General features: G+C 44.2%; 1 protein-coding gene, 1 non-coding gene and 1 pseudogene across 2 annotated transcripts in view; all 3 read right to left on the bottom strand.

Moving 5' to 3' along the window:
• The window catches only part of DCAF15 (DDB1 and CUL4 associated factor 15), an 8,490-nt gene extending 7,972 nt beyond the window's left edge, over window positions 1-518 (bottom strand). The window contains exon 1 of the mRNA XM_008566041.1: window positions 332-518. Coding sequence (XP_008564263.1) covers window positions 332-518 — 187 coding nt within the window. The remainder of the gene's footprint in view (window positions 1-331) is intronic.
• Window positions 519-5,114: 4,596 nt separating this feature from the next.
• Window positions 5,115-5,606, bottom strand: LOC103585131 (annotated as a pseudogene).
• Window positions 5,607-5,985: 379 nt separating this feature from the next.
• Window positions 5,986-6,060, bottom strand: TRNAI-GAU. Its single transcript has one exon. It is a non-coding gene; the product is annotated as a tRNA-Ile (tRNA).
• Window positions 6,061-14,108: the final 8,048 nt, after the last annotated feature.

Genomic DNA, 14,108 nt, shown 5'->3' with positions numbered 1-14,108 from the left:
GGGCCGCCGCCGCCGCTCCCGGCTCCGCTGTTCCGCTCCGATTTCGAGCTGGGCGCCATTTTCACCCCCTCCCTCCACTTCCGGAGCAACCGGCCCCTTCGCCCCACCCCCGCCGCCTCCTCATTGGCCCTTTCTTGGAACAGCGGCCCTCCGGTTGGGTGAAAGCCCGCACTCGGGGCCTCTTCCCGCTACGCCTGTCCATCAAAGCCGTCTCGGCTCTTGATTGGTAGCGAAGGTACAGCCCCCGGGGCTCGTCCACATATTGCCGCCCTCTCTCAAGGATGCACCAATCTGGACCCCTGTTTTCTCGCCTGGCCCAGATATCTTTAACCCGATAGGTGGAAACCCCTGTCCGTCTCGGCGGCGTCACGCCCCCCGTGGCTGGTGGGTTTCCATGGAGACCGCAGGCCGTCCAGGTCTGTGGGCGGGGCGATGGTAGCTTGTGGTCCAGAAGGATCAGCATCTCCCAGCCCGAGGCTGTCCGCGTCCAGTTCGGTGGACTGAGGCCTGACGAGCATCCCTGGGCGGCCGGGCCGGCTCGAGGAAAGGAACTTGCAAAAACAAAAAGATGGGATTCGACTGAAGCGTCTTTCAGATGGGCAGGCTGGTGGGATGATGATAGATACATAGAATCAATCAAGCATCGCTTTTTATGTGCTGGCCGGGTTCTGAGCTTACAATTCTATGTGGTAGGCTCCTGTCATGCCCATTATACAGATGGTGGCAATAAAAATAATTGTTAAATGTCTGCCGCGTGCATCATTTTCTTATAATTAGCTCATTTAATTCTCTCAACAGGTGCTGATAACGCCAAGGTCCAGGGCTCAATCCCTGTACCAGCCAGCAGCCAAAACTAAAACAAAAGAAAAAAAAATCCTTGAAACAGTTTTGGAAATAGGTGCTTTTTTAATCTTCATTTTACACATGATGGAAATGAGGCTTAGCATGCAACTCTCCTGACTGGCAAGTGCATACGCCTTAGATGCGAGCTGTTACTATAATAAGAGAGGAAGCGAATGGATGTGTCTCTCCCTATGCTTTCAGGCACATGCATTCACTTAGTCAATAGCTATTTATTGAGCATCTGCTATGTTCTAAGTGCCAGGGATACAGCAGCGAACAAGACAGACGATAAGCATGGAAATAAATATCTGCTGCCTAATTTCAAGTAGGGTGAGAAAGAGAGAAGGAAGAAGGCTGTTTAGACAGGGCAGTCAGAGAGGGGTACCATGAAGGTGAAGAGAAGGAATATTTCAGCAAAGGGAAGTTCCAGCAGGATGAAGATTGAGAGACTAAAAATAAACCAGTTGAGCCAGAGTAGGAATGAGCAAGGAAAAACTGAGCAAGAAAAACAGACGAGAACTTCAAAACAGTTAGGAAGGTTAGAAGGCTTATAAGTAAGCGAGGCATTTAGATTTTACTCTCAGGGCCGGCCTGTGGCTCACTCGGGAGAGTGCGGTGCTGAGAACACCAAGGCCCCGAGTTCAGATCTTATATAGGGATGGCCAGTTAGCTCACTGAGTGTGGTGCTGACAACACCAAGTCACGGGTTAAGATCCCCTTACCGGTCATCTTTAAAAAAAAAAGATTTTACTCTCAAGCATAAAGAAAAGTCTCTGAAAGGTTTTGGTAGAAGATGATGGAATCTGATATGAGATCAAAAAGATCATTGTGATCCAAAGAATTAAAGAAATGCCCACAAGTCCATACTGACATGAAAACAAGAATGGGGGCCGGCCCGGGCCAGCCCGTGGCTCACTGGGGAGAGTGCAGTGCTGATAACACCAAGGCCATGGGTTCGGATCCCATATAGGGATGGCCGGTTCGCTCACTGGCTGAGCGTGGTGCTGACAACAACAAGTCAAGGGTTAAGATCCCCTTACCAGTCATCTTTTAAAAAAAAAAAAAACAAGAATGGAATAAATAAATGGGGGAAGAAGAGACAAATCTTCCTTTTAGAAGATGTCCAGTTAATAAATGTAGAAGGAATAAGGCAATTAGAAAAATCACCATTAGGCAAACACTGCAGTAATCATTGCAGCAGGCAAGACCCACCAATGGATGCTAAAAAGGGTGGATGAAACTTTAAGGAGAAACAGGACATTTGCCTACCCTCAAAATACCTCTCTCAAAATATTAATTACTGGGAGATTTTTAACATATGTCCACCAATTCTTTGATACTCTTTCCTTCTTGAAGTAGAGCTTAATTCACCTTGTTGGATGTGGGCTGGATTTGGTGATTCACTTCTAAGGAATAAAGTATTGAAAGAAACAAGTAACTCGACAGCAGACAACCTGGTGGATACCACTTTAACCCAGTGATCAAAGTCAAAATCACCAGTGACAAGCCATGTTGCTATCGTAGACTCCTAAAAAGATGAGATGAGGACGACACTTTTACTGCTTCGATATCATCCCCGAAACCTATAACCTAAGTCTAATCAAGAGAAAACATCAGACGTTGGTCCCAAATTGAGAGACATTCTACAAAGTACCTGGCCAGTTACAAATCCAAGGTGTCAAGGGCATAAGAAACAAGGAGACAAGACCATAAAACTGTCACAGGCCAGAGGAGACTAAGGAGATGTGACAACTAAATGTAATGTGATGTTCTGGATGGGATCTTGAACCAGAATAAGGACATCAAGGGAAAAACTGGTGAAATTCAAATTAAGCCTGTAGCCTAGGGAATAGAACTGTTCTAATGTTAGTTAATCTCTTAGTTGTGACAAAGTCACCATGATTATACAAGATGTGCACATCAGGGGACATTAGGTGAAGGGTATATGAGAACTCTCTGCACCATCTTTGCAAATCTGCTGGAAACCTAAAATTATTTCAAAATGAAAAGTTTTTTTTAAAAGTGGGAGGAAAATGTTATTTAGGGCTGCTGTGTGGAGAACAGTTTGGGGGGAGGATGGGCACGGATGGCCTCAGGGAGGCCAGATGGGGACATGGAACCAGGTCCTAGCAGTGAACATGGAGGAAAGTGGCCATATTCAGAGCTGGCGGGTCATGCTCATGGACTAGATCTTGGGGTGGGGGGAGAAGAGAGGAGTAAAAGATGACTTTAACAACTGGTTGAAATGTTTAGCAACATGGGGGTGCTGTTTTCTTTTTTTTTTTTTTTAAGAAAGATGACCGGTAAGGGGATCTTAACCCTTGACTTGGTGTTGTCAGCACCGTGCTTTCTTAAGAGAGCAAACCGGCCATCCCTATATAGAGATCCGAACCCATGGCCTTGATGTTATCAGCACCACACTCTCCCAAGTGAGCCGTGGGCCAGCCCAAAGTGGGGTGAGTGATGTTTTCTGACATGGGGAAAATTAGCGAGAAGCCCATTTGGGCCAAATCAGTAGGACAAATATATGGGGGAAAATAAATGAACGTTTTTCTTTCTATAGTCACATCACTCCCGATATTTCACTTCTGATGCCAGATGTGCAGGGGGTTCTCCCATACCAAGCATTCTCCAATCCTTTACTGACACCAACTCGGTATCCTGCAATTCTACTCAATTCTGACATGATCTATCTGGAGGTAGCTCAATTCTGACATGATCTATCTGTTAGATCCCCATAGGTTACGGGCTCAGTCCTCAAGACTGCCCCCACTTCAGATGCCAATCGCAAGGCCAGGTTGTTACCTGCACTGTTGACCAACCAGCTGTATGTTGGGGGTTCTCACGACCCTTTCCTTGGGATCGATCACTTGCTAGAGCAGCTCATGGAACTCAGGAGAGCGCTTTACTTACTATTACGTGTTTATTGTAAGAGGATACGATTCAGGAACAGCAGGGTGGAAGAGATGCATAGGGCGAGGTACGGGGACAGGCATGCGGAGCTTCCATGCATCCTCCCAGCACCTCCACATGTTGATCAACCGAGAAGGCCTCCAAAATCTGACCTTTTGGGGTGTTTTGGAGAGGTCATCACACGGGCAGGACTGATTAAATCATTAGCCATTGGTGATCAAACTCAAACATCAGCCTTACCCTCTCCCCAGGTTGATCTAATCAACATGGTTGGTTCCCCTGGCAACCAGCTCCCCTCCCATCCAGAACCCTCAGCCCTCTGTCATCTCAATAGCATTCAAAAAGGCATTTGTCAGCTGGCCAGTTAGCTCAGTTGGTTAGAGCACAGCCTTATAACACTAAGGTCACAGTTTCAGATCCCGTACCAGCCAGCCACCAAAATAAATAAATAAATAAATCCAAAGACATTTATCACTTCAGAGTTCCAAAGGCTTTAGGAGGTCCCGTACCAGCCAGCCACCAAAATAAATAAATAAATAAATAAATCCAAAGACATTTATCACTTCAGAGTTCCAAAGGCTTTAGGAGATGTGTGTCAGAAAACCTGGACAAAGCCAAAATATCTATTTTTTATTATATCACAGTATTACAACATGTCTTCAGCAGGTGGGTCCCACTTCTCCTGCGGATCCTATGCCCTTTGGGAGCTGTTAGGAACCCACCCTAGGTGACTTCCCAACACTGTGGCCAAACTGCTCGTCTCCTTGCAGCCTCAGGTCCTCTCAGTCAGTGACCTCCTTACCGTAAGGAGAACCATTCGGGGGTGCCTCCTTCATCCCCTGTCCAGAGCCCAGCCTAAGCTTACTCCAGTGGAAGAGACTTTGTATCAGATAGCCATTGCTGTGTAACAAACACCCCCAAATGTAGTGGTGCAAAACAACAATAATCATTTGTCACTATTATCACTCATGGTCCTCAGGGATGACTGGGCTCAGCTGGGCGGTTCTCACTCCAGGTCTGTCACAGTTACAGTCAGACAGTGGCTGGGGCCAGAGTCACCTCAAAGACTTATTCACTTGCTGGCTGTTGGTAAGGACCTCAGCTGGAGCCGTCAGCTAGAACAGAACAGAGCAGCCTCTGCAGTTGTCTTAAGCTTCCTCACAACGTGGTGGCTGGGTTCCAATGGCAGACTCTGACAGAGAACCAGAGGAATCTGTATCACCGTTTATGACCTAGGCTCAGAAACTGCCTTGTCTAATGTGCATCAAACCCCATGGATTGTATTAGTCACAAAGACCTACCCAGGTTCAAGGGGAATCTACTTCTTTATTTTATGGTGGAAAAATGTACATTTAGCATTAGCCAGCTGGACTCAGTTTAGATGATCCCATTTTGTTGGCAACACCCAAAGCATCGTAATCAGGAGCCAGTCAGACATATGCCTTCTTCTCTCTACCAGGCCTGATCAGGGTGTTGACCTTGGCCACATCACTAATGTCATAGAGTTTCTTCAGCCCGTTTGATATGATGCTTATGTTGGCCTTGACATCCACAAGGAAGACAAGTGTGCTGCTGTCTTCTATCTTCTTTGTGGCAGATGTGGTGGTCAGGAGGAACTTGATGATGGCTTTGTGGTCAAGCTTGTTTCTCCTGGGGGCGCTCTTTTGAGGATATTTGATTTGCCTCCAGAGCTGGAGTGTCTCGGGCCACTGGAAGGTGGGCGGGTGATGTGCAGATCTTTTTGTGTGTGTGTGGCTTTGGACACCTTTCAGCACTGCCTTGTTGGCCTTGAAAGCCTTTGCTTTGGCCCTGGCAGGGGCAGGAGCTTCCTTCTTTGCTTTCAGCGTCATCTTGTGTAAAGGGTCTGGAATCCACTTCTTGATGGGGGAACAGCAAGGATGCCTTGTAAGAAAAGCACATGGGGTATGAAATGTTGTTATGGACATCTTTGGAAATTACAATCTGTCACAGGAACCATTGATTAAATATTGAGAATATATAAAATAATATTTTTAAACATGAACCTTCCACCCTGTATAAGAACAAAAATATTACCAGTATCCTTGGAGACACATCATCTTATCCCTCCTCCAAGATAACCACCTTCTTGAGTTTTGTCCTATCATTCACATATATATGTGAATATGTATATTTATATTTATTTAAACATTATATATATATATATATATATATATATATATATATATTTTGTGTGTGTGTGTGTGTGGCTGGCCAGTAGGGGGATCTGAACCCCTGACCTTGGTGTTATCAGCACCACACTCTAACCAACTGAGCTAATCAGCCAGCCCTCATTCCTATATTTTTTTATCCCTAAATGATATCTTGTTTTGCCTGTCTGGTACTTTTACATAAATGGATACATAATGGTAGTAGTGTCTTGCAACTTGCTTTTTTTACTTAACAGTAAGATCCTGTGATTAAACCATACTGCGTGTGGTTGTGTTCATTCATTTTCACTATCATATACTGAATGCCCAGTGATTTATTTATTCGTTGTCCTGTCAATGGGAAATGTGGATATTACCAGTTTGGAGGCTATCATAATCAATGCTTCTAGAACACTCATGTGCATATCTCCCAGGGTATCAGTGCAAGAATTTGTCTGGGGCATGTATGTTAGAGTGGAATTGCTGGTATGTACCAAATTGTTATCCAAAGTGGTTGCACCAATCCACACATGTAACAACAATGTGGGAGCATTCCAGTTGCTCCACATCCTCACCAACACTTGACTTGTCAACTTCTCTAGGTATGTTCTTTACCAGGTTAGAAACAGGGCAAACAGGCTGGCCAGTTAGCTCAATTGGTTAGAGCACAGCCTTGTAATATCAAGGTCAAGGGTTCAGATCCCCATACCCACCAGTTGCCAAAAAACAAAAACAAAACACAGTAATAATGTGTCATTCACCCCTATATCTCCATAAAGAAAAATATTTGTATTCTAATTATAAAAAAGATGTAACCTCCTCTGGGCAGCCTCCTGAGATCCCCACACCCCAAGCTGGGTTTGGTGCCCTCTCTGTTTTTTCCCCTAACGTATCACTGTTACTGCCTTAGTAGAGCTGTGGTTTATGCACATTTAGGATATGCAGATCCTTTTTTTTTTTTTTTTAAAGATGACCGGTAAGGGGATCTTAACCCTTGACTTGGTGTTGTCAGCACCACGCTCAGCCAGTGAGCTAACTGGCCATCCCTATATGGGATCCGAACCCGTGGCCTTGGTGTTATCAGCACCGCACTCTCCCGAGTGAGCCACAGGCAGGCCCCCATGATATGTAGATCCTACTATATGTGTAGGGGGACAATGTCGCTTCTGCAGAGGAGTCCACCTGCTAGTATACTTGCCCAGATACAAGCACGGGAGCCACAGAAGGGCACAAGACCCGAACACTCCCTCGGTTGCCATTTGTATCTGATCGTGTAGACATCTTGCTGTCCAAGTGAAACTCAGGCACTCAGAGGTGGGTTTTTTGGGGTACACCATAGCCCCTGCTATGGTTTGAATGTTTGTCCCTTCTAAAACTCATGTCAAAATTTAATTGCCATAGTAACGAAAGATGCTCCTTGACTTACAAGGGGGTTATGTCCCGATATATCCATCGCAAATCAAAAATATCATTAAGTCAAAAATGCATTTAATGCTGGCAAAACAGCAGACAGTCTCCAACTTAACGATTTTCAACTTATCCGAACTTGTTCCAACTTATGATGTTTCAATTGTCAAGTTCAACTTATAATTTTTCGACTTTATGAGGGTGTGAAATCAATACTCATTCAGCAGAAACTGTTGCTGCATGTGTCCTCGTGTGGTGGAAGGGTCAAACCAGCTCCCTGGGCCTCTTTTATAAGGTCACAAACCCCATCGATGAGGACTTCACCCTCACGACCTAATCACCACCCAAAGCCCCACCTGCTAATACCATCACCTTGGGGGTTAGGATTTCAACATGTGAATTTGAGGGGAGCACAAGCATTTGGACCATAGCCCAAGCTAGTCTCTTGCCATCCTCTGGGCATGTCTGTCCCCACAGGACAGGGAGTCCAGTGGGAGCAAGGGGACGTGGCAATGCTGGAACTCACACCCTCACTCCTAGACCTCACTCTGGGTGCCTGGGACCCTAGAACTCCTCATCTTTCTCCCCAGGGTCTCAGGAGTGGCCAAGGGGTGGTCGCTTGTGGAATGTTGGGAAGTGGGTGTGTGGAGCTTGGATGAGTGGTCCGGGGTGTCCACATGAGCGTGCACAAGACCTCTCACACTGCATGGTGGAGTCAGAGGTGGGGGAAGAAGGGGTGAGGGCTGCGTGGGCTGCAGGCTGGCGCTCGCGGGCTATCATCACACACGGGCGTGGACCTCGGAGGAGCCCTACATTCTAAATTAGAACCTGGCTGGCCGGTTAGCTAAGCTGGCTAGATCGGTGTTATAGCCCCAAGGTCAAGGTTCAGATCCCCATACTGGCCAGCTGCCAAAACAAACTAAATTGGAATCTGTGTTCTGGGACCTAATGATGGTGAATGTAGGAAGGAAGAAAGAACATATATTTTTTTAACTTTGAGATAATTTTAGACTTCTTTCTAGAAAGTCACAAAGATAATACAGAGAATGCTCTGATTCCCTTCACCTAGCTTCTCATGACGTTAACATCTTGCATAAACTCAGGTTGTCCAATGACCAGAACCAAGAAATGACCGTTATGTAACGGTATTAACTAAACTATAGTCTTTATTTGAATTTCACCAGTTTTGCCACAGCAAGTTGTTTTGTTTTGTTTTGTTTCGTTTTTTTCTGGCCCAGGTGTTACTGAAGACATCACATTCATCACATCTTGGTCTCTATGACAGTTCTCAGTCTTTCCTTGTCTTCTATGACATTGACAGTTTTTTATTGACACATAAGAATTGCATATATTTATGGGGCACTGTATGATATTTTGATTTATGTATACAATATGTAATGATCAAATCAGGGTAATTAGTATATCCATCACGCTAGGTTCAGATCCTCTCACCGGCCAGCTGCCACAAACAAACAAATATATCTATCACCTAAAACATTCATCATTGTTTTGTGGTGGGAACATTCAAAATCCTGTCTTCTAGCTATTGGAAATATACGATACATTGTTGTAATTAGACAATAACAGTTTTGACGTTCATTGTATTAGTTTCTTGTGGCTGCTATAACAAATCACTACAAGCTGGATGGCTCAAAACAGCAGAAATATATTCTCTCACAGTTCTGGAGGCCAGAAATCCAAAATCAAGGTGTTAGCAGGATTGGTTCCTTCTGGAAGCTCTAAAGAAGAATCCATCCCAAGGCTCTCTTCCAGCTTCTGGTGGTTGCTGGCAATCCCTGGTGCTCTTTGGTTTACAGATGCATCGCTCCAGTCTCTGCCTCTGTTGTTACATGACATTCTCCCCCTGTGTCTCTTCTCGTCTTATAAGGACACCAGTCATTGGATTGTAAGGGTCCACCCTACTCCAGTATGACCCCATCTTAACTAATTATATCTGCAATGATCCTATTTCCAAATAAGGTCACATTCTGAGGTTCCAGTAAGGACAGAAATTTGGGGATGGAGGGACTATTTTGTAGAATGTCCCTTATTTTGGGTTTAAGTGATGTTTTCTTGTGGTTAGACTGGAGTTATGGGTTTTGGAGAAGGCCACAAAAGCGGGTCATATCGCATCACACCAGAGGGTCTATGATATCCACACAACTTACCACTGCTGATGTTGACCTTGGGGGCTTGGTTAAAGTGGGGTCTGCCAGGTTTCTCCAATATTTAGTCAGGATTTTTCTCTTAATAAAAGTCTTCTGGGAGATGCTTTGATACTATGAAAATATTCTGTTTCTCCTTAAAGTTTCACCCACTAATTTTAGCCTCCATGGGTGGTGCTGTACACTGGATCCCATCCCCGTCCCGCCTCCCCCATTGAGACTTAAATCCCCGTTGCAACTGTTGAGGGTAGAAAATCCTATTACAGTAATTGAAAGGTGGGGCCTTGAAGAGGTGATTAGATTGTAGGACCATGCTGTACTGAATGGATTAACAATGGTGGTCAGGGGCGTGGTTCTGAGGGCTTTAAAAGAAGAGCACATGAGAGCGTACTGAATGGATTAACAATGGTGGTCAGGGGTGTGGTTCTGAGGGCTTTAAAAGAAGAGCACATGAGAGCTTAGTCTCTCTCTGATCTGCCATTTTCTGCCATGTGAGACCCCTGGGTCACTGTTGCCACCGCTAAGACCCTCACCAGATGGGTTCCCTGGACTTTGGACTTCCCAGCCTCTGAAACTGTAAGCAATAATTTTTGTTTTCTTTACAAATTACCCAGTTCTAGGTATTTTGTTATAAGCAACAGAAATGGACTAGTACAAGTGGTTCTTGCCCACAACAGTTATTAGTGAGGTGTTTTGGTGATGACTTTCTATCTCCACATTTATTTCTATCTTCTACACTTATTTAGAATTCTCCTGTAAAGAACATCTGTCCTCCATCCCTCCCCCACAACACTTATTTATTTATTCAATGATTTGTTTATGTCAGTATGGACTTATGGGTACTTACTTTATTCTCTGCTTTAGAATTCAGTTCTATCATTATTTATTTTGTTGCTCAAGTTGTTCCAGATTTGGCCATTTGGAGGTCTTTTGGATTGACTCCTATCCCTTGGACATGCTCCCCATTTTTTTGTTTTTTGAATACTTCTTTACTTTTTGCCGCAAGGTGCTCCAGGCTCATCTTATATTTTCCCTGCCCCAGTCCTGGGATTAACCAGTTTTCCAAAGATCGTCAGTTCCTTTCATCGGAGAATGGTACTTAGACACCAAAATCTGGACATGTGCTCATTGCTACTGGGGTGTTGTGATAGAGCACATTTCATTTAACACAGTCATGTGTCACTTCATGATGGGGATACCTTCTGAGAAACTGGTCATTAGGGGATTTCATCTTCGTGGAAACATCACTGACACAAACCTAGGTGGTACAGCTTACTACACAACTACAAACCTAGACTATAAACCTGCACAGCACGTTACTAATACTGCAGGCAATTGTAACACAATGATAAATACTTGTGTATCTAAACATCTAAACATAGAAAAGGTACAGTAAAAATAAGTTATAAAATATAAAAAGTGGTGCACTGTATAGGGCACTTACCATGAATGGAGCTTGCAGGACTGGAAGTTGCTCCCGGTGAGTCAGTGAGTGAGTGGTGAGTGAATGTGAAAGCTAGGACTTTATAAACAGAACACCTAGGCTACACTACGTTTATAAAAAAATTAAACTAATTGCACTATTAGGTTACAATGACTACACCATCACTAGGCAACAGGAATTTTTCAGATTCATTATAATTTATGGGACCACCGTCATCATTGACCAAAATGTTGTTATGCAGCACATGACTAGTTTGCTCGCTTGATTTATAGCTTTTAAATCTTTAGACCTAGAGTACAAGGGCCTCTGTTTGTACTCTGAGATGTTGGGAGCATCCATCCATCCATCCTTCTGCAGCCAGCTTCTCTCACACCTTCCTTCCCCAGCAAGTATTGTCAACTTTACTGAATGCTGAAGTTCACTCCCTCCCACGAGCCTCTTTTCCTACTTTCTTTCCCTACTCTTCAGAGACAACAGAGCACAGAAGTTTAGCACAGAGATTTCTCTTCTTTCTGATTACATATCACTTTTTTTTGGACAGCTGGCCAGTAAGGGGACCTAACCCCTTGACCTTGGTGTTATAACACCTCACCAAGATGATTATGCATCACTTTGCAGAAGATAATTTTAAGCACTCACTCTTTTTTTTGTTTGTTTTTTTGCAGCTGGTCAGTACATAAACATTCACTCTTAATACAGACAATCCCTGACTTATGATGGTTCGACTTACAATTTTTTGACTTCATAATGGTGCAAAACCAATACACATTCAGTAGGAACCATACTTCAAATACCCATACAGCCATTCTGTTTTTCACTTTCAGTATAATGTTCAATAAATTACAAGAGATATCCAATACTTTATTATCAAATAGGCTTTGTATTAGATGATTTTGCCCAACTGTAGGCTAATATAAGTGTTCTGAGCTCATTTAAGTTAGGCTAGGCTAAGCTATGATGTTCAGTAGGTTAGTTGTATTAAGTGCATTTTCAATTTACCATATTTTCAATTTATGATGGGTTTATCAGGATGTAACCTCATCGTAAGTCTAGGAGCATCCGTATGGATATCTATTTGTTTACAAATCACACGAGCATACATGTGCATTTTGATGACTCTTTATATCAAATGAATCACAAGCCGTATGTTGAAAATAAGGATGAAACAGGATGGGACAAATACATGGAACTAGAAATTCTGATTCTTTTCCACACCCAACTTCGGAGACTGCTGGCTTTGAGTATAGACAACCCTGGGATCATCTTCCTTGGGGTGACAATTGCCCATCTTCCTTGAGGTGACAACTGACTCCTAGTATGGGTCCTCCCATTTTTCTGTGGTAATAGAATCTCACTTTTTTTTTTTTTCCTTTTTTGTCTTTTTTCATAACCGGCAACGGATCGCAACCCTCAGTGTCACGCCCTTACCGGACCGGGACCGGCAACGGGATCGCAACCCTCGGTGTTGCACCCACACCTCGCTCAGCCAGTGTGTGGCCAGTCTGTATGTGGGATCCGAACCCTCAGCGGGAGCGCAGCTGCGCTCCCAAGCGGCGCACTGTAGCAGTACGCCACCGGGTAGCCCCTAGAATCTCACTTTTTATCTGGACATACAGCTGCCCACCACAGAGATGGTGTTTCTCAGTTTCCCTTGCAGTTAGTGGTGTATATTAACCATTTCTTCTATTTTCTGTGTTCTGCTGTTTGCACATCTAGGGTCTTGCCCCTTCCAAGGCTAGCCAATTCCTAGAGATAATAAACAACTCACTTGGAACCACGCTTTTCAAACTCAAAGCAACCGATCCAGATCCCACACACCAACCACCCCCTTAACTGGACTCTTATACTCTGGGCCACTATCGACCTGCCCTAATCATCCCCAGGGTCAAGTATCAGACAACTAGGGGTGGCCCTTATGCCTGTGGAAATGATTCAAACCAGCCAATCCTAAGCCTGCTTTTCCTGCCTCACCCATTCCTTCCCATGAAAACCACAGTAAAGTCTCTTGCCAAGGCTCCCCAACACCCCACCTCCTGATTGATTCTGGTCCTTCCCTATGTGAAGGACCCCCATGGCAGGGTGTGACCCCTCTCAGGAATTGTGAGTATAACAAACTGTCTTTTCAATGGCAGCAGTCCCCTGATCTGTTGGCCTTACTGCACCTCAATTTTTCTGTACATGATATGGGTTGAATGTGTCCCCCAAAGTTTCATTTATTAGAAACTTAATCCCCACTGTGACCATGTTAAGAGGGGTGGGAGATCCTATTATGGTCATTGAAAGGTGGGGCCATTAAGAGGTGATTAGATTGTGAGGACTGTGCCCTTTTGAATGGATGGATCCGTTCATGGAGTAATGGTCATGGTTCTGATGGCTTATAAGGAAAGCCGGTGAGAAGGTTAGCTCTCTCTTGCTCAGCCATCCTCTCCATGTGACACCCTTTGTCACTACAGAGCCACCACCAAGAACAAAGCCCTCACCAGTTGTGTTCCCCGGACTCTAGACTTCCCAACCTCTGACACTGTAAGAAATAAATTCTATTTCTTTATAAATTACCCAATTTCAAGTATTCTGTTATAAGCAACAGAAATGGACTAACACAATACATATATATTAAAACACAGTGACTATGTTTATAAAAGGAGGTGGGATGCCCCCCGTTCCTCACCCGTCCTCCCCGCTGCCTGGAGTTGGACAGGGTGGAGGGCCATGTTAGATTACACAGATGAGGATATCACCTCAGGTGTGGTGGAGCCTCCAGGGAGAAGGAAAGGAGACCTGATCCCTAGAAAACTGCAAGGAACTGAGCCACCAAACATCCCTCCAGCATTTTGCAGGAGCGAGAAAATTTCAATTCTTCTAAGTCACTATTAATTGCTGCGGCCAAGCCTGTATGCACACTAAAACAGTAGGCATATGACATATATATATACACACACACGTATGTATATCAGATAGCTAGATGGTAGATAGATCTTAAGTACATTGGAACAAATTTTGTTAAAGAAACTTTACTATTTAAGTTTGCCTATTTGTAGTAAAAATTTTTGTCACATTTTTAAAAATTGTGGTAAAATATACATAACATAGAATTTACCATCATAAACATTTTTTTTTCCTTTTTGTCTTTTTTACTGGCTGGTAACGGGATCGCAACCCTCAGTGTTG

This window comes from Galeopterus variegatus, unplaced genomic scaffold, assembly GCF_000696425.1.
Source record: "Galeopterus variegatus unplaced genomic scaffold, G_variegatus-3.0.2 Scaffold218, whole genome shotgun sequence".
Taxonomy (NCBI): Eukaryota; Metazoa; Chordata; class Mammalia; order Dermoptera; family Cynocephalidae; genus Galeopterus; species Galeopterus variegatus.
This window is presented reverse-complemented; position numbering and strand designations above follow the sequence as displayed.